Source organism: Pholcus phalangioides, unplaced genomic scaffold, assembly GCF_987345545.1.
Source record: "Pholcus phalangioides strain wild (caught in Gottingen) unplaced genomic scaffold, Ppha-v1.0 ptg000007l_1, whole genome shotgun sequence".
NCBI classification, from domain to species: Eukaryota; Metazoa; Arthropoda; class Arachnida; order Araneae; family Pholcidae; genus Pholcus; species Pholcus phalangioides.
Genome location: NW_028301600.1, coordinates 28,168,245 through 28,188,900, shown reverse-complemented (window position 1 = coordinate 28,188,900; position 20,656 = coordinate 28,168,245). Strand labels below are relative to the sequence as shown.

Sequence of the window (20,656 nt, the reverse complement as noted above, 5' to 3'; positions counted from 1 at the left end):
CTCGGAAGGTCTCTATCTACATTACCTACGCGCCGCCATCATTAACCCGAAGTTCAACTGAAGCAGCACCAGCTCTATTTTTGTTGATTCTTTCGGAATCGTTTCGAGGACTCTTTTTTAGTGGTAATATTCTTAAAATAGGCTGAAGCAAGAGCTCGTTTTCTGTCTCATTCTTTATGTGAACCTAAAATGCATGTATTTCGAATGTTCAACGGGACCAATAAAAACTGGAATGATAGAAAGAGGTCAGTTTGGAAGTTTTCTGAAGTAAAAAAACAGTGTCCAGCTCATTTTGGAACTTACCTCTAGCTTACCTCTAGGTTATTCTATTATTTCTCAAATATTTTTATTATTGAAAAAATATTATTTTATATTATTTGAATCATCTACTCAACCTTATTTTTTTCCGTAATCCCACTAATAACTTTGAAGCACCTGAATTCTAGATTACATGTATGCTATGTCATTTCAAGAACGATCATTAAAAAGCATTATTTTTTTCAAAAAAAATCAGGTCAACATTAAATTAAATTTTGTGGAGCGAAAATTCAACAGGATGAATTTTTAAATATCTGGTATCCGTCTTGTTAATGTATCTCTTTCGAAAATGATAAAACATGGTAAGCCGGCTAGATGAGTTAGTTTTTTCGTATTTTAGCTATTCTATACGTGCATTCCACCATATTTAGACTTAAATCAAAATGAAATACTGTACTGAAAATTTATTTCAATCTCGTTTCACGGGCCCATTTATATAATATTATATTTATATAACATTTTTCGGCCCATTGCGGCTGCAACCTTTCTTACTTGCCCAAACCCGACTGATTATAAAGCAATTCTAACATGCTGAAACTCCGACCAGCAAAATTTCAACTCTCGAACAAATTAATTAATTAATTCCAATTAATTCTTAATTGGTTTAGTTTCATTGACCCTTCATCTACCGAGTAGGCCTACTTTAAAGTACCAGATTAGATAATTTTATATCTACAGTATTAAATAATTGTTTGAAAAAAAAACAATATTTTTTTCCTTTAATTAGAACTAAAATGACCTGCCAATTAATGATAGTTATTTATTAATATCATTATATTTATAATTTTATTTGTATTTATTATCGTTTTCTTCTTATCCCACTTTTCATAATGTGGTGAAAAAAGGGTCAATCATCAATATTCACATATGATTCATAAGTGATCTTAGCTGCCACGTTGATTTACTGTTCTGGATTTAGCATCACTAGAATTTCTTGACTATGCTTAAAGCAAAATTTACAAAAAAGGTTTGTGATCATCGGTTACAAAACGGATATTTTGCTAGTTCCGAATCTTTGCTAGTCGTTCGTGTATCATCAAGAAGATCTACTTGCATTTACTTATTAAAATTTATGGTTACGATGCGTTTCATACACTTGGCGACGGTAATAATTATTCAGATTTTCAATTATTTACCATTTTGATCGATAGATTTAAAAACAGAAGAAATATCAGGTGGTATACAATAATAAAAAACGAAAGGCCGACAAAGCGCAAAATGACAAAAAAAATTTTGTTTCAAGGCTAATACAGAACTTTTTTCGGTGGAAAAAGGCTGTTATATAGTGCAGACCACTCGCTTGAACAAAAGCACGCAGTTGAATTTGTTGTTCAAGAGAGTAGTCTGCTCTATAATAGACTTGTTTCACTGAAAAAGGGGATATATTAGCCTTGAAGCAGCTCTTTGGTGTTAGAATTTTTTTATTATTTGAGTTTCAACACGTTGGACTTTCATTTATAGTATAGTAGGCCTACTGTGTGTTCAAAAGATACTTCCTATCTTTTTAGGTGGTATACAGTCTCAATGCACTCCGGCTGAATAATATAATATAAATGGACTTTTTGTCAAATACGTAGCTACAACACTTGTAAGTTTTTTGAACTAAGTTGTTAAACAATACGTCCAAAACAAAAAGAAACTAAATTCAGAAAATTCTGCATAAGCGCTCTTACTCTTCATTAGAGAGCGACCATGTCACCTGCGGCCCCCGTCAGAAATAGTCTGTTATTTATTCACACGTTTCTCATAATATTAGCACGGCTGTTCAAACCAAAAGCTGGAACGTTGAGGAAAACGGTACCTATTGAATGACGAAACGCGTGCGTATGTCAGACTTTCACATTTTTATTTCTCTTTAAGGATTTATTATTTAACAGTTTTTTCGAAGCAATGAACAATACCTTCCCTTTCTTAAGATTTCATAAGTGATAAATAAAATTTACATATGTGAATAATATAACACCGGTATAATCAAATCAATAATAATAACACCGGTGCGTAGTATAGAATGACATAGAATGGCTTAGGTCGGGATTACACTATAAAAGTTTGATAAAAGTTATTTTATAAAATTTAAAAAATGCAGCAAATAAGACTATGGTTGCATTTGCACGAATATAACCGGTATGATTATTGGTTGCATTTTTCAAGTTCTATAAAAGAACTTTTATCAAACTTTTACAGTGTAATCTCGGCCTTACTGATTATTCGCAAGAAATTATGGTATATACGATATCTTACGATAAATTTGTAAACCAATAAATGTGCAAAATCACCAAATGTCTCAGTAAGTTTGATGAATTTCATAACATTTCTTTTTTCCCGGCGATGATGCAAAATTCCCAAATGGAGTTAGTTGATAAGTTTGATGATTATGGAAAAAAACCATACGGAATATCATTTTAATTTAACCACTTATAAGTTTTGCCCGTACGCATTACGTGCATACACGTCTATTGCCTTAAAAATTGAACTAAAATAAGTGTGAAGAAGATAGAAACTAGGAACATAAAGTGTTATCAGTCAGTCTCGTATAACGTTGGCTTTCTTCGCATTTATCAACATGTGCAAACATAACCAACATTACCGGTGGAGTTCCAGACAAGTTAGTTTTTTTTAAACGCGACCCTCTCACGTGTATTCCTAAGGAATCAGCATAATCCGTCCAGGGAATTTGTTAATGTTAGTAGACGCACACACACATCCATCCATGTCCGAACCGAGATTCGAACCCAAACCTGCACGGTGAGAGGTTAGCTGCCTAACCACTCGACTGAGAGGCGGCATGGGCAACCTGGGAAATATTATTTATAGTCGATTTATATATCATATTTACCAATACGAGCTGGGATTACACATAATTACTGGTGAATGTGATTTATTCGTAATATATGAGAAAAATTTATCAAAATTAAAAAAATGGTCAGAAATTATGCATGGCTGTGCTGTACATATTACGCTAAATGTGATAAATCCGGTGGTTATACATAATTACCAGTTATTATGCATAACCACTGGCTATTATGTATAACCACCGATCGTTATGTTAAGTTCCATAAATATTGCGAATTAATCGCATTTACCGGTTATTGTGTATAATCCTAAGATCGGTACTGCATTGGTAAGTATGATAAATCATCAATGAATTACTTAAATTTTTCGCACATTTCACATAAATTTCAGTCTAGAATGATGAATACGATCAATAGTGTTGTTTATGTTTCCATATGAATATGAAGAATTAACAAGACAAGACTTCATCACATTTAATTTAATTTTTATGGCAAAATACATGTAGTGCACGCATCACGTACGAGCAAAGCCGATAAGTTAACCATTTAATTGGCGAGCATTGAACTATCCAGAGGAGAAAATTTTTGAGGGGTTATATTAAGCAAATGAGGGGGTACCCTGAATACTATTACTTGATAAAAGAAAAATTTATTGCCGATATTTAAAAAAATATGGGACGTTGTACTTCAGGGAACACACTGTATTTATATGATTTACATGGATTTGAATAGTATAAAAATGCCATTTATTTTTTGCCACCTTACTTTTCTATCATTGTTGAAGAATGTACAGCAATATATCTCCTCCAAACATGGTATTTCTCTCCAAAACTCAAGGGTTAAAAATAATTCTTGCTGTGCCTGTCAACAAATAGGAGAGACATCTGTATTTTTGAATCATTCTGCTGGTAATTTTGAAACTTCATGAACAGCTCACAAGTAAAAATCGAATGTTTAGGAGGTGCTTAGAAGCATCGATGCCGAAACGAGCTCAAAATATACACTGGCTTCATTTGAAAATTATAAGAAACTCACGTTGCATGAGAGCAACACTGCCAAATAAAGGGTTAAATTAAAATGACATTTCTATAACCTCTTTGCTCCAGATGTATATCTCATTTTTAACGGTTTTAAGTGATTTTTAATGATTATTTTCTCAATTTAATACCTGTGGTACACGTACGTGTAGCTAAGTGATCTTAGTAAAGATTATCAACTCAAATTAATTTTTTTTTTCATTTTAAAAGGCATTTTGACGTACAATAAACAAAAATGTGAATCAAAAAACAAATTTTTAATAATTTTGGCTCAGTTGTGAAGAAGATATATCTTCCATATTTATCAAACTTACCAACTTCATTTGCGTATTATGCATAATCGCCGGTAAAAGTGATAAATGCAGTGACATTTATCTAACTTACCGAGACGATTGGTGATTATGCATAATAACTGATTTATCACATTTACCATAACATATATAAAGAATGTTTTTGAGTCACATATAAAAACATAATTTCTTAAACTTTGAAAACTAGTTCTTAGTTCTCCAAAATAAGAAAAATAATGGTTTCTGTTACTATTCAAAAGAAAACAAGTACCATGTTTCCCGTAAAAAAAATGTTAGCTATTATAGCTATTATAACCACAAAGAAGAAGTCGGAACTACGGTTACGTTATCTGCGAAGCCGCCTCAACAGACATGAATGTACTCATCTAAGAAGATAAGCCATCTGTCGGCTCTTTAGCAAATCAGGGGTAGGTAGCTGCTCGTAGTGATCCGTTTGATGATAAAAATTAATTTACTATGGAAAGGTGCTAGTCGGAAGGCATTAGTCCATTTCAAGTTTATCTCTATTCACCATCGTCTAACCCACTTGGAACAAGTTTCTCCCCTTGGCCCTTCATCATGAACAGGTAGCAGTTCTTGCAAAAAAAAAAAAAAAGGTGGCCATCTCTCGCTCTTTTTTGCTTCGACCCTTAAAGCTCCAAACCAATTTTCATGCCTTTTATTATTATTATTATTTATTTTTCAACCTGTAGATGAACGCGCATGTAAACGCTTCCTTTTGAATGATTTTTTTTTTTTTTTCAAATCAGAGAAACAGATATTTTTTTTTAGGATGGGGTAAAAAGGGAAGGCACGTTGGTGCACATCGTGCCTGCCCTAATCTTCAAACAAACGCAACTTGCGTGCCGCAAAGCTATCCATTTTTCTGTCAAAACGCTGCTATAGCTTCGTCTGGGCCGAGTAATAAATGTTTCTCCTAATGATTCCTCTAGGATTTATCGGTAGTTGGCGGAGCTCATTGTCAACAAAACGTACGCTTCGCCAAACGGTAAGCTAATATGCGATTGTGATATCGGTGGCTGAACGAGGTGCTGTTGATTAATAGAGCACGATTTGCAAAAAAAAAATATGTATATATATATAAATAAAAGAGAAATGTGGTGGTAGAGCATGGGGCTAAAAGAGAGAGGTTCTCTTTTTAATACCATACACGTTCTTCACGAAGTTATATTCCGTATTTATAATCGTTTAAAAAAACTAACTCATCCCGCTTGCTACCAATGTTCAGGAAGTTTCTTGGGGGAAATAAATGAAGAGACAAGTAAATTACTTGTAAAATTCGTGATAACCCCGTTGACAAGTGGCACATCACACGGTGCGCATCCGCGTTTCTATTCAGGGTTTGGAATTGGATTTTGCTCTTGGTAAAGAAAACACGAGTCTTCCACATCATTCCAATATAACACGCAAATGGATTTTCTGATCTATAGATGGCAAGGGATGAACCCGGACACCTTCTCTTTGAATCTAAACAGTCACTCTGTCTAGTCATTCAACTCAATATTCCATTGTTATTTTGAGTTGAATTAATCTATTATACATAAATAACGTTAAATATGCCGTTTTTTTTACCCCTTATTTTTTGGCAAAATCACTGAGTGGCAGGTTGAGTAAATATGTTGTTTATGGTACGTGTGGGCAATTTTTTGTTGACCAAAACACTTTATAACGCACAAATATACATACAAATACTTCTATCAACTCGGAAAGTCCCTTTCAGACCCTAGTGTGTTGCGGGTTTCTTTTCTCGCTGTAGAATGTTTTTCTTTTGGTTTGGCGACAGATCCGCACGGTGCATTTCCGCATAGGGGAGAATTTGGATAATCAAGCCCCTTCTTAAATATCTTCCTTTTTTTTCCTTTCTACCCCTACTTTCTTTTATTCCCTTCCTGAAATGGATAGTTGTATGGGGGCTGTATCCACATCACATTATTAAAGTTCATTTATTTTTCATCGCTAGAATGTCGAATTTTTTTTTGTTGGAATATTTCACTCCAAACTCTTTTTGAACCTTAAATGCTACGGGAAGTTGCTGATTATGCATAATCACTAATCACCTCGGTAAATTCGATCAATTTTAACGTGTTTATCACTTTTACCGGTGATTATCCATAATTCCTAATTGAAATTTGTATATTTGATAAATGTGAAAAAAAATTATTACTTCTGTTCTCTTCATTTAACCAGTTTATTAGTTTGCGATACGTCCACGACACGTATTTTGCTAAAAAATTAAATTAAAATAAGTGTCAGCCATGTTGAATACACATTTTAGTACATCAGAATTAATTAACTCATAAATAACCAATTTACCGATTTGAAATCTGAATATTTATGCTGATAAAAAGTCTCATCATTGTTTATTAAATATTTAAGCCCCTTTTTTTTTCAAATGAACAGTTTTGTCGCTCAGCCCATTTCCTCTGGAATAAATCGTTTGAAGAGGTGTAACGTCCTTAAATTTATCTCACTTCTTGATTTAGCGTATAACATGAATTTGAATCCTCAACATAAATATTATAATTGAAAATATTGTGAAGTGCCAAATTTTTACTTTCCCGCCTGAAAAAAGCCTTGCTTTAAAATTTTCAAAAGCACATTTATATGATCCACGGGAAATAAAAAAATCATAGCTCCAAATAAGAAATAACGGTTAAATAAGAACCGAAAATGTGCCTGCAAAATATTTCGTTTATTAATTCGACAATAATTCGGTGTTATAATGAAAATCATAAAGAATATTTCGGTTGAAAAAGAGAAACATGGTTAATGAAATCAAATTAGCTATGAAGCATTGTAATCATTTTTTCATTGAATATTTTTTTATTTCCCGGTTATACATGATTCAACACATACTAAAATTCTGATGCTAAAGTTCACTCTAATTTTTCAATATAGGCTGAGAGGATTCCGAAAATGTTTAAATATCTTTCGCTTTTCTCATAATTATGCAGAATGTTTGAAATGCGTTTGCCGAGTTTAGCGTACTTTTTGCATCGTTTTTTGCCCTCTAAATACACCTCTACTCGACTCATGAGGAAGTCACTGTGTTTGGATTTCTCTTTCAAACCCAGGAAAAGCATTCTGATTTTTGGATTTGGTTTGCTCATCATGGAATGCGAGAAAGATAATATCAGTGGCACATTTTCATGTGAATACAGCCCCCCCCCCCTCATAACTTCGTCCATTTATGGTAGAGAAGAAAAAAAGGAAGAGACAGGAAGAAAAAGAAAGACAAGAAGGGTCTTTGTTTCCGCAAGTGCGGGAATAGACTGCGGGTTTGTCCCCGAATTCCCCATGTGCGGAAATGTCTATACACCTTTCTTTTGATCTCATTGAGCTAAGCCCTGCCGTAGAGGATTGTGTAATCTTGAGTTAGAAATATGGCGAGTATATGAACTTTTGGGGTGCATTTATCAGAGGACAGCACTTAAAATTGAACTTTCAGGGGGCTGTTTAAAATGGTTTCCGGGAGAAAGTGTGATTTATTGCGTAAAATGCAGCAATAAAATTCTGTAAAAAATTATATGTGAAGATGAATATACCCTGGGCTTGTCTAAAAAAATTTGATTGAAGTGAGTTACTTCTTCATACAAAAAAATATATATATATATAAATAAAAAAGAAATAAAGATTTGCTGAGACATTTATGTTTTTAATGCAGTTTTTCAGTATCAAAAATACAAAATCATTTTGGAAATTCCAAAAAACGAATGCTGGGGTCTGAAAGGGTTAAAGCCGCGGCTAAAAATTGAATGGAGTTTCAATTCATTTCCGTGCGTGAAAAATAATCACTGTAATAATATACATGAAAATTAACAAAAAATGAACAGTTAGAGACATATAAATACCATTTATAAATTTAATTTATAGATAGATACGTACGGTCGAACCACCAAAAAAATTTCAAATATTGAGGCAAAAAGGACTTCAAATTTGTGAAACTACTATGTGATAAGATTGCTTTCAAGCTTTCCCTTGATAAAAGTAGGGCATGAAGGGAGCACGAGCAAATTTGGATGCTCAGGTACTGCAGAAAAAAGTACATACAGGGTGATTCCATAATTTCCCTTGCCGCATTTTACTGGTGAACAGCTGATGCTAGAGCATAGTTTCCCAAACTTTTTTGTTCCATCGCCCCCTTCTTCAGAAATTTTTTTCTCTCATCGCCCCCCCCCCTCCAGACTCAAGTGAACCCATATGATCCTATGTTATACTCGTAGCTTCTATCGCCCCCCTGGACCATTCCATCACCCACCAGGGGACGATATTGCCCACTTTGGGAAACACTGGGCTAGAGGCATACTTTCCATTACTCAAGCCGACCCATAGGATCCTATACTAAACCCAAAGCTTCTAAACCGTCCGCCCCTGGACCATTCCATCTCCCCCGGGGGCGATATTGCCCACTTTGGGAAACACTGCTTGCTCTACAACTATTTTCTACACACGCACACACAGACACCATATCTCTTTCAAAAACAACTCGCTTGAGACCATAAAAATCTATGAGCTTTCCAATAATTTAGACAAAAGAGAAGGCCCCCAATTGAACAAAGCATGACATTTGCACGGCATTAATAAATTCCAATCTAGAGGGATAATTTTTTTCAGATCTGTGATTATTGTTTACCTCTAAAAATTCCTGCTGCAGTTGCAGACGGAACTTTACGTACGAGTAATGCATGAATAAAAACTTTAAACACGTTTAACGAAGAATGCTATTTTTGACATTTTACTTGAGTTTGAAACACGATTTCTAAAAACCTATTCATTGTATCATTACGAAATTTTAATATAGTATTGTGCTATATATATTGTTGAGGTTATAAAATAAAATATAAGGTCTATATATCACATATATATTTGTCTAATTACACTGTTTTTAGACGATACTGAAATAAAATTTCAAAAAATTCACACGTACATTAACAAATTTGATTGTAAGTTATGAGCGTACCACACAATCCTTTAAATTTTGGTTTATAACCTGCACCATTACTAACTGAATGTTCTGTGTTCTGTGAAAATAACAAGACATTCCATTAATAGAATATTTTGCAATCGTGTTTCGAACATTGCGTCAATTTGGTTTAAAATTGACGTAAAAATGACTTTTTCATAGAAAATGATATAGGCGGCAAAATTTACCATTATTTTCACCATTTTGAGACACTTTCTATCAAAAAATATTATTAAAGTTCAACTCCAGTACCATTTTATACAAAAGTGCTCTCGAACGTAGTCGAACACCTTTTAAGCTGAGCTTATTTTTGAAGAGCTAAAAGTAGGAACCAAGAAAGTATAGCTCAAAATCTAAATTTTGCCAGAGATTTTTAAAATCAATCTGGACCTTTTAGAATCATTTGGAAACAGTTTCCATTTTTGAAGAATGGTTTGGTTACCATTTAAAATACGTTGAGTCCAAATGATGGTATTTAAAATTTATTGACAATGCACCCTGTCGCTTATTTACCCTGTAATTTCGACATTTTATTTGACTTCATGGGAAGAAACTAAAACTAATAACAAAATTACCCTGCTATAAGGAAAGAAACTTTTTTCCTTCGATAGATCAAGGTGTTACTAAATATTGCACTACTTATAACTTTCGTTTTCGGATATTTTGGAGAAATTTAAAAATTTTAGAAATTTAGAATTTTAGTTACATGCAAAAAAACCTGCATTTTGACAGCAATTTTTTTTTTTTTAACAAGATTGGTGTTTTCCAGGAAATTTCTGAATCTGTATTCAACCTTTAGCAGAGTGCGGACTTTATCATTGGTTTGAAAACGTGTCGTCCATGTAATCCGAGCAAGAAGAATGTTCAAATATATATCTCAAATTTTTTGCCCATAATTTACATAATGCGACGGATAATATTCTCTATAGCATCTTTCATGTTTCTGAATTAGCATAAGCTCATTTTCGTTTTTTATGATTAAGAAAATAAGAGAAAATTCGAAGCGTGAGAGAACTCAGTTTAACAACGAAAGCTCCGATCGGGCAGAAAAGGGTCAAGTGTCACTTTTGCCTAGGCAGTAGCACCTGAAAGCGCAAGAAAATTTGCATACACCGAAAACTGAGTGGTTTACGATTTTCGGTACTTAGTGTGGTACGAGAACCGAATCATATTCTCACGCGAGTTTTTTTTTTTGTGCATGAGTTGTTCTATTGTCGTGTTAACAGTAGGAACTATTTTTATGATGGTCATTTTCTTTAACTTAGAGGATTACTGGATATTTATTGGGTGATTTTGGAAACTGCACATCCGCACGAACGATTCCGGGTTTTCTTCCTTCTTTCATCTTTATTATTTTATTATTAGTTTTTTTTTTTCCATGAACAAATGGGCGGAATACCTAAAAAGTCGAAGAAGTTTTCTCAGTATTACGAGGCATTTTAGAGACATAAACACTGCGAGAGGCAATTTCTGTCTTTATATGTATATATTTTCTGTTTTTATTTTTTTTTTTATGAGCTAGTGACTTGTGACCCGACCACGGTGAGTCGTGAGCAACTAGTCGCATCATTTTTACCCGTGCGTATCATCGTATTATAAGTAGTCGTCTACGGCCCCAACTAAAATACTTCCGAACCTCGACAGCGTAATTGAGTCGAGGAATTCTACACCATCATATTATAAATTTACCTTTGAAATCAGAATAATATCCAAAAGATTTTTATCTTTGTGAGCGTAATGTAGGGGTAAGTGGGGGGGCTAATAGAAAGAATTTTAGTTTTTGATTTTTTTTTTTGTAGTGAAATAAACAAATTTAATTAATTTTTTTTTATTGACAAGCATACACATTTTTTTATACGATAAAAATATTCAAAACAAATGATTTTGGTTGCTTTTGCAGTAGTTTATATTTTTGAAATCTGAACAGCATTGTTTATCACAAGAACATTTAACTGAGATTTATGAAAAGTGCAATATTCAAAGTATACTAATTAGCAGTATCTTCACCAATGTAAAGAAATTCAATATTTCAAAATCGCTCAAACAAAAAAAAAAATCAAACTTACTTTTCAGGGTGAAAACTGATTTTCGTCTTTCCTGTTCTCTAATAATCAGAAATGGTTTCCTTCTTGTGATAAATGACAGCATCTTGATTGTTGTCATTCAGATGTGAAAGAAATATATAAAAAAAAAAAAGAAATTTTGAAAGAGAGAGAAATCTTTTCGTATTTGCTGAAATACTGATACTTTTCGTTCTTAAGTTGCTGGATTGCACAAAAAAAAGGAATGATTGATGGAATATATTCATAGACAAATGTATTTTTCGCCGATAATGATATTGAATTATAAAAAAAAAATTGATTTTTTTTTTCGGTAGAAAATAGATAAACCTCAAAATTGTGATTCTTCTAACAGTGTTCCTAATATCGTACACATGGGGAAATACATTTTTTTTTCTTTTCAGATTTGAAGTTTTTAGTGAGAAACAGATTTAAAAAATGTTGCTTGTTAGCTGATGAAGTACTTTTACAAAGTGCCAGACATTGCAGTTATAATCAGCATCTTCCTTTCATGATCAAACAATAGGAAAACGCTTAAAACAAGTTTAAGAGCTTAGGTTCAAATTCACATAAACTACATGAACTGACTCAGATTAACACTTGCTTGATATCTAAACATTAGAAAAAAAAGCAAATGTAAAAGAATACGAAAGTAGAATCCAAACATCCCACGATATGGTATTTGGACTACATGGTGAGTGCGATATTATACACTTTTTCAGAAAAGAAATGGCCACTATATACAATACAATACAAATACAACGCCACAACAGGCAAAATGCCCAACGAGGTGGCTGATGAAAAGATGCCCATAAAAATATGGATGTCATATATTTCAAAAAAAAAACAGCAACCCAATTAAAAATGCAATTACAATAACAGACGGGTTAAGAAGTTCATCGAAACTTTACTTGAGCAAACTAGGGAACAAGAGCAATGTCTCACACTTCAAAACTTTTGCTTATTACCAATTGCATTTTTAATACATATTGAAGTTTACATTGAAAAATATTTCATGAGTCTAAAAAAATATGAAGTTGCATATCTCAAAACAACACATCCGCATTGAATCAGTGACACCTTAGAGCTGAGCTAGATCACGGAGGAACAATTTGGAACGATGACGAGTAAGTGTTCCAGTACCTACACACATCACTTGAAAATCAAGGGTTGTGATATTAAGGCACGTTTCTTCTATCTGTTTCCACTATGATTTTATGGAATTTTACGAAAATCAAGAATGAGGCTTGTAATTTTGCGGAGTCTACTTGTTTTTGTACCAAGAAACGTGACACTGTCTTCATTATTCTATTGAATCCCAATAACTTCCCCAGTGGAATTTTTTTATATCAAAATACGATAGCTTCATAATGGTTCAATTAATTTTCCCTTAGTTCGTTTGCTGCATTGGATTGCAATGTTCATTGGTGATCTAAACCAGGGCTGTAACTAAGATTTTTGCCACCCCACAACTTTAAAATTCGATAATTTTATAACGATGTTCTTTGTTTCCACCTAAAACTGCTGGCCCCCCCTAAATTTTGCGCCCACGGCAGTTGCACCTTCTGCCCCCTCTCTAGTTCCAGCCCTGATCTAAACTACAGACATATGGTAATTTATCTCCTCCTGTGGAGCACTGTCGTATCTGTCGATCAAACATTTTTATTTCTTCAAGGATACCGCAAACCGGGGTGAATTGGGTACAGATTTTGGGCATTTTTTGTATTATCTCCCTCTTGAATTAACATTTTTTACTAAAAGTTGCACCACTGGAGAGAGAGAGAGAGATGTTTCTATAAAAAAATTATTTTTTATCCAATGATAAAGTTCTTTTGTAGCCTATTATAATGGATAAAAATGCATGAAAAGTCATACCCAAGTCACCCCACCTGAAGGGGTGACTGCTTTATTGCCTTGATATTCCGCTTTCTGGAGCTCATATTTCCATCTCACTCAACTGGAAATAATTAGGGACAAATTAAGAAAAAGTATAAATATATAAATGTTGTTAATATTAAAAATTTAAATACTGAGAATTATTATTTTATGTCTACAATGTAAATCTGCCTAGTTGGAAATGCCTGTTCTGGTGTTAATCTCTCAAATTAATTGAAAAGTTATATAATCTTCTTTGTATATGTTATATGATTTTCTTTGTATATATAGAGTTATATGATCTTCTTTGTATATATAGAGTTATATGATCTTTGTATATAGAGAGTTATATGATCTTCTTTGTATATATAATTCCTATAGGGCCTGGAGCCTAAAATTTTCGTATATGTTCGTGGCATCTGTATTTGCTTGTAGCAAATATAAAATGTTATCCTCAAGTCATCATGCAAACATTGGATATTTCACTAATAAACCAACCAGTATTTCACTAACTGATTTAAGAAAGGATGACGTCACTCTCCGCTACCATACTAAGGTTTTTAACAACTGGCTGTTGCGAAGGTGAATTTTGGAAAGAGAAAATTCAACTGCCTTTGCGTGGAATCGAACCCACGTCCTTTCACTTTCGGGGTGAACGCACTAGACTACAAAAGTAACGAATCTCTGAATCTTTCCTTAGAGCTCGTGTGCACTGAAAGGAACCGTACATGAAAGGCTGCTGACTGCCACCAGATGGTGACTTATGAAAGGATGCACACGAGCTCCAAGGAAAGATTGAGAGATTTGCTGCCTTTGTAGTCTAGTGCGTTCACCCGAAAAGTGAAAGGACGTGGGTTCGGTTCCCCGCAAAGGCAGTTGAATTTTCTCTCTTTCCAAAAATTCATCTTCGCAACAATCAGTAGTTAAAAACCTTCGTAAACGGATTTAATTAGATTATTTATCATCCACACAGTCAAAACAATAAGTATACTTACCAAAGTAAATTTTTATCAAGACTATAAGATGTAACCAGCAAGCACTGTGTGTGTGTAAACAAAGTTTTTCAATATTTTCACGTAACCCTAAAACGCAAGTTATGGTAAATATAGACGGGGGGGGGGGAAAAGCGGGGTAGTTATGAGAAATATGGGCACAATTTGTAGTAATGGAGGCTCACTCTCTGACTTCTAGATTTGGAATCACCTCTCTATTTCATTTACAGTGGCTATAGCGTCATCTAAAATAAGAAATTCGAGTATGTAGACAAGTCACCCCTGTTTACGGTACACCAAATTGTCTCCTACAGCAACTTGGTCTTTGATTCAAATTAAAAAGTCTAATTAGTTTCAACAATATTTCACTTAAATTACTATAGTAGTGTAACTGTACATCTCTGTGTAATAGTCTAGATTTTCATATCCGTTTGAGATCTAATTATTTTTCTTTTTGCAGGAGCAGATGGAACTTCGCCAAAACCCACACCACTGACATGCCACTTACGACGACATAAAAGTAACAGAAAACCCAGGACACCTTTCACAACTCAACAACTCTTGGCTCTTGAGAGAAAATTCCGATCAAAGCAATATCTTTCCATAGCAGAACGCGCCGAGTTTTCGTCTTCACTAAGCTTGACCGAAACCCAAGTCAAAATTTGGTTCCAAAATAGACGTGCAAAGGAGAAAAGATTAAAGGAAGCTGAAATTGAAAAACTGCGCATGGCATCCAGGCCATATCCAACTTTAGCTCCACCGATGCAAATGCAAACTCCAGGCTCAATCGCTGGTCTTCCACCGTCTGTTACGAACGCATTCTTTGCACCGGTTCTACCAGGAATAGCACCATATACGAAAATTTCCGGATCTCCACTTCAGTCTTACTGCTTGCCGTCTGCAGCTCAAATGGCCGGAATCACGCTCTGCCCGAGGTGACAGTGAGTGAAGTTGCTGCTGCTGATTTCGCAACGGGACCGTTCAATTTGATTAGGTAAAGGGGATAAATGTATAATTACCCATAGTACGTCACTCTTGTGATCATTCGCAATATGTGTGCACGTGAGTCAATTTATCAATATTATCATCCGGTGGATGTACATGCCAAATGTTGTCCAGGTGAACACTAAAGAAAATCGCATTTTTTTAAAAATAACTGTTTATGGCATAATTTTGAGCGTTCCCATAGAGTGAAATAAAGTAAGTTACATAATGTCACATTGGTGATTTTATTCTCATCTGACTGACCATAGAGACAATGGACGGATAATCTGAATCATCAAAGGTAGGTTGATATCAGCTCAATGTTAGTAACGTTCCTCTGACTTGACTGAAGATTATCAAATACATTCACCTTCGGCTACTGAGATTTTCCAATGGAAGCGTGAATATTCTAAGACACGTATACATAATTTTTTTGTGAACTAAACAACTTGAATCGCAAAATCTCTTACAAATGTAGTGTTGTAAAAAAAGGAAAACAAAACATTTTTGTGATAGTTCCTAGAAGCTCGACATTCTATGCAGCTTCTAACCGGCAGTTATAGTGAATGCTCAAGAAAGTATGCGGTGAAACTGTTGATCTGCACTATTATTATAATCATTATTAAGCTAAAATTTAAGTTAAATGTGATTTTTCAATGCTAAATATGTAATTTTTTGTTAGATGAAAGTAAACTACGATTATGGCAAATAAATGCAAATGTTGAGAAACATAACGCACTATTTTTTACTTGTAAGGGATTCGACGTACATTTCATGAACTAGAGTTTCCTAGGATATCATTATTTTTGATATCCGTAAATATAGTAAGAATATAATTTAAAATCATCAGAATATAATTGAAATTTCAATTTTACGGTTTTGAGTTGTGTTTACAATTTACGGTGAGTATTACCATGCAATATCAATGTTAAAATTATCAAATACAGCCGTTTTGTGGATCTACACTTGTCTTCCGGGATTTATTTTCTCAAAAAAATACCTCACGTAGTTTATCCATTAAACTGTGCCAATACAATAGTATACTAGGTAAGTGTGTAACTAGTTTATTTTTTATTTAGATTTTTTTTCAATATGATTTTAAAACCAAATTTGCGCATTTGTTGACTCCTATTATAAGTAAATCGAATCTTTTCGTTCCTTACTGAAATATATAAATAGCTCTTATAACATTTATTCGGGGAAAAAAATAATTATTTCTAGAAATATCAACTGATACAGTTCATTTTCAGTAAAATTATGAATTTTTTAATTTTTGAAAAATCCCTCTAAATTCTTAATATAAATAGAATATATATATGCCACTATAAAAATCTGCTAAATTTTGATTTTGGTCGATATGTCACAGCGAATGCCCGAAGTATGGATTTTCGCGAAGTTGCCATTAACTTGTCGGCCACTTCGAACTTCGGCTTCATATAAAAATTTAAGAATCTATTTCGTTTGAAATTTAAGAATCTATTTCGTTTGAAATTTAAGAATCTATTTCGTTTGAAATTTAAGAATCTATTTCGTTTGAAATTTAAGAATCTATTTCGTTTGAAATTTAAGAATCTATTTCGTTTGAAATTTAAGAATCTATTTCGTTTGAAATTTAAGAATCTATTCCGTTTGAAATTTAAGAATCTATTTCGTTTGAAATTTAAGAATCTATTTCGTAGATTTACGAATCTATTTCGTAGATTTACGAATCTATTTCGTAGATTTACGAATCTATTTCGTAGATTTACGAATCTATTTCGTAGATTTAAGAATCTACTTCTAATGAAGAAATCTACCATGTTTGAATCTTTTATATTTGTTAAAGAATAGATTGACTAGCCGTGATTCAGAGGAATTTTAACTTTCAAAGTTTCGACCAATTATGAAAATTTTATTGAACGTGAATTGAATATCAATGCGTTCTTCCATTTTTCCAACTCTTTTGAACGCGTATATTGGCAGGTTTATCAAAGACCATTTTATGCAATGGAAAAATCATCTGGAAATGAGTTAGAATACAGTTTTTAAACAATTATGCATCTTGAGTGAAGTAATACATTCAGATTCCACACACACACGTACGCGAATCTTTCATCAAAAGATCATTAAAATACTATTAAGGATAGAAATTATGAAGAATAAACTAATGTAAAAAGATTGTTAAACTGCGGAAGAACTTGAAATACTCAGGCGATAGATTCATATTTATTTTACAGCATGCATCTTCAAACTGTTACTCACGAGCACCATGAATCTCACCGAAGGCTTCGAGAATGCCAGATGCTCAGGCTCGATTTTGTTTTTTCGAGTTACGAATCAGGACCCCGATCAAAGAACCAACTCAAGTTGCATTCAAGGATCAACATTAATGCTAACTGGAGTTTGAGCATATACAAGATTAAATATATAGGTGCTCTTCTTTTGATGATAGACATATACAGACGGTGCTCGGGACTCGAATTATGTTGAAGATTCCTATTACTGCAGTGGCATCAGAGCCGGGATTGCAGTGGGTGCTCGAGCACCCTCAGTATCTTGTAGCGCCGGTCTGAGAACCCCCAGAATTTATACAGAAATAAAAATCTCCTATATAAAGGTTAAGTTGAGCGCCCACACAGGTCTGAAACACTACCGACGCCTCTGTATTACTATATACGGCATCAAAGCACTTGAGTTTCTATACATCACCAATCAATTGAATTTAAAGCCACTTCTAAAAAAAGTAATAACGCATGTTTACTGGTGCTTTCTGTATCCCATACAACATATACGGGGGCATAGGTAACAGGGCGCATGACATTTCACAGGCGAACAGTTGATACTAGAGGCATACTTCCAATTAGAGAAAGTATCAAAATAACGTGTGGACGTCAGATACGTTTTTCATATTGCAAGGGGTTGTGTAGGTCTCTCGAGGCCAACAAAATAAATTCTACATTTCTCAGTGAAATATTCTCTGCGATATTTGAATTCAAAAAATGAAGAAAAATTGGTAAAAAAAAAAACCAGAATAAACTAACGGAAATGTTTTCCCCCTCATTTATGTTGTTTTCCCCCATTTTTTGAATTCAAACATCTCAGCAAATATTGCACTTAGAAACGTGGAATTTCTTTTGTTGGCCTCAAAAGGACAACAACTTTTTTTATTCGGTTTTTGAGCACAGGGTGTTCGTATAAAAAGTTAGTGTTTTTTATTTTAATAACTATACAACTCGTTGCAATATGAATGACGTATCTGAGGCCTACACGTTATTCGGAAACTTTTTCTGATTGCAAGTGCTAAGATCAACGGTTCGCCAATAATTTGTGGTTCGAAGAGCTAGCTATGCACCCTGTATTTTTAATTGAAACTATATATATTCGAAATTTTGTTTCCTTCGAAGTATAACTTTATTTTTGTTCCATGTTATTTTTAGGGTTTGAACCATCAGATTCAAACGCAAAGTTTCAGCTTGATGTTATACTAGTAGAAATGAGAAGAGTTCGTTTGGCCACAAAGAAGACAGCGGTAAAATTAAGGTCGTTCGTTGTATCGAGAGGCATTTTTACGTTAAAAAAATGATAGTTTTAGGATGGTGATGCCGTCGAGAAGAAGAGAGAGTAAAAACGATATTTTTCGGTGATGATCAATCTTCCGCCTTTGACCTGAGAGTTGTTGCTGACTCGGTTTGATCAAGTTTCGTTTTTGTGACATGTTCCTTGATAAAGATCTGGGTGAAATGCAATACGTTTCGATCCGCACGTAGCATACGAAGATAACAAGGAGAGCTATCGTAGTTTTCTTGCAGACAATGTTATTAATGTACCCTTTTCGTGTAAATATTTGTAAATAAACAGAGGATAATTGCCCGGTGCTATTTCTCCTCTTTGCCTATGATCATCAGCTTCTTCTATTATCTTCGAGATAATGTGTTGACGGAGCAAAGAAAATAAAAGAATCATCGGCAATACCGTTATTTTCAAAACAATGTCCGTCTTTTACTTCGCATTATAGATATGAGCTGCAATCAAATAAATATACGTTTTATTTCTTCATAAAATTATCATCACAAAACGTAACGCTAGATTTATTTTTTTTTTGGTCATATTATACACACGACAGCTAATTAGACCGGGACCTACAATACATTTTAGAACATGCATTCTCAACCTATGGCCCTCAGGTCAAATGTGGCCCTCGGAGTCATCTGATGTGGCCTGCAACCTGGAACTTGGTTTTGTAAAAATGAACCAAGCGGCACATTCCAGATCGCGTAAGTGACCCGCAGCGCGATTCCACATCACTTAGGTGGCAATTGGCACAGATCACTTGAGTGACCTGCAGTACAGTTCCAGAGCACTTAAGTGATCTGCGGCGCATTTACAGATCACTCAAGTAACCCACGGCGCAGTTTCAGATCACTCAAGTGGCCATCAGCACATATTCGTATCACTCAAGCGGCCCGCGGCGGTGGTGTTCCACATCACTCAATTAAGTGACCCGTAACACGTTTTCAAATCAATGAAGTCTCCCTGAAAGTTAAACCACATAGTTGGAGATAGACTTGAAAGAGTCTGGGGGGGGGGAGCCACAATGATGATTGCTGGGAGGGCATGATGATGTCAATTCGTATATACGCATATACATTAAATCAGTCGGCTCCACCTTTGAAGCTGGGGAAAGGGAGCAATGCCCCATGCCCCCCCCCGTATTTCCGCCCATGGGTTGAACACCCTTGTTTTATAACAGCGGTTCTCAACTGGTGTTCCGGGGAAAATAAAACAAATCAGTAAATTTGATAAATAAATGAAACTGCTAACCGTAAAAGTTATACACTGAAAAGGGCTCCGCGATTCAAAAAAGGTTGAGAATCGCTGTTTTAGAACATTCTTCCAGTCAATTCTCACCCGTTTTTATGACTGTATATTTGCAATATATATCCCCTATTTTTTCTTTTATTATCATCATCATCATTCTATTTTTTTGTTTTGTTTTTCCCCCCATTTCTGTGTATAAATCACGGCGTGTGAAGGCCAGTTTACCAGTGACTCGAAATGACCCCCAGTGCAATTGGAGGTCACTCTATTATGAGATGATTGCTCTTTTAAAAGATCTTTTCTTGAATTCGGCCATCAGTCTCTTTCAGATTAAGGTGATTAAAGCATCTTCTCTCTTGTCGCGTATTCACGCATTCTTGAGAAGACATTAGTTTTCATTTTTCAATTTCACAGCTTTAAACAATATCCTTCAAACGTGTGAGCTTCAAGTTGTCCGATTTATCAAAAAAGCGGACCCGTCTTTGTAAACATGAACTCTGGACGCGAAAGAATAAAAAGAGACCAAA

General features: G+C 34.3%; 1 protein-coding gene across 2 annotated transcripts in view; it reads left to right on the top strand.

Moving 5' to 3' along the window:
* The window catches only part of LOC149085140 (uncharacterized), a 60,417-nt gene extending 41,209 nt beyond the window's left edge, over window positions 1-19,208 (top strand). Inside the window, exons 2-3 of one of the 2 annotated variants that reach the window (XR_016192797.1) lie at window positions 14,809-15,342; window positions 18,749-19,208. Coding sequence is in view for 1 of the 2 variants with exons in the window: in XM_089232968.1 (XP_089089094.1) it covers window positions 14,809-15,287 (479 nt within the window). In the remaining variant the exon portion in view is untranslated. Of the gene's footprint in view, window positions 1-14,808; window positions 16,059-18,748 lie in introns of those variants that run through there. The other variant, XM_089232968.1, reaches the window with a different exon arrangement.
* The last annotated feature ends 1,448 nt before the right edge of the window (window positions 19,209-20,656 follow it).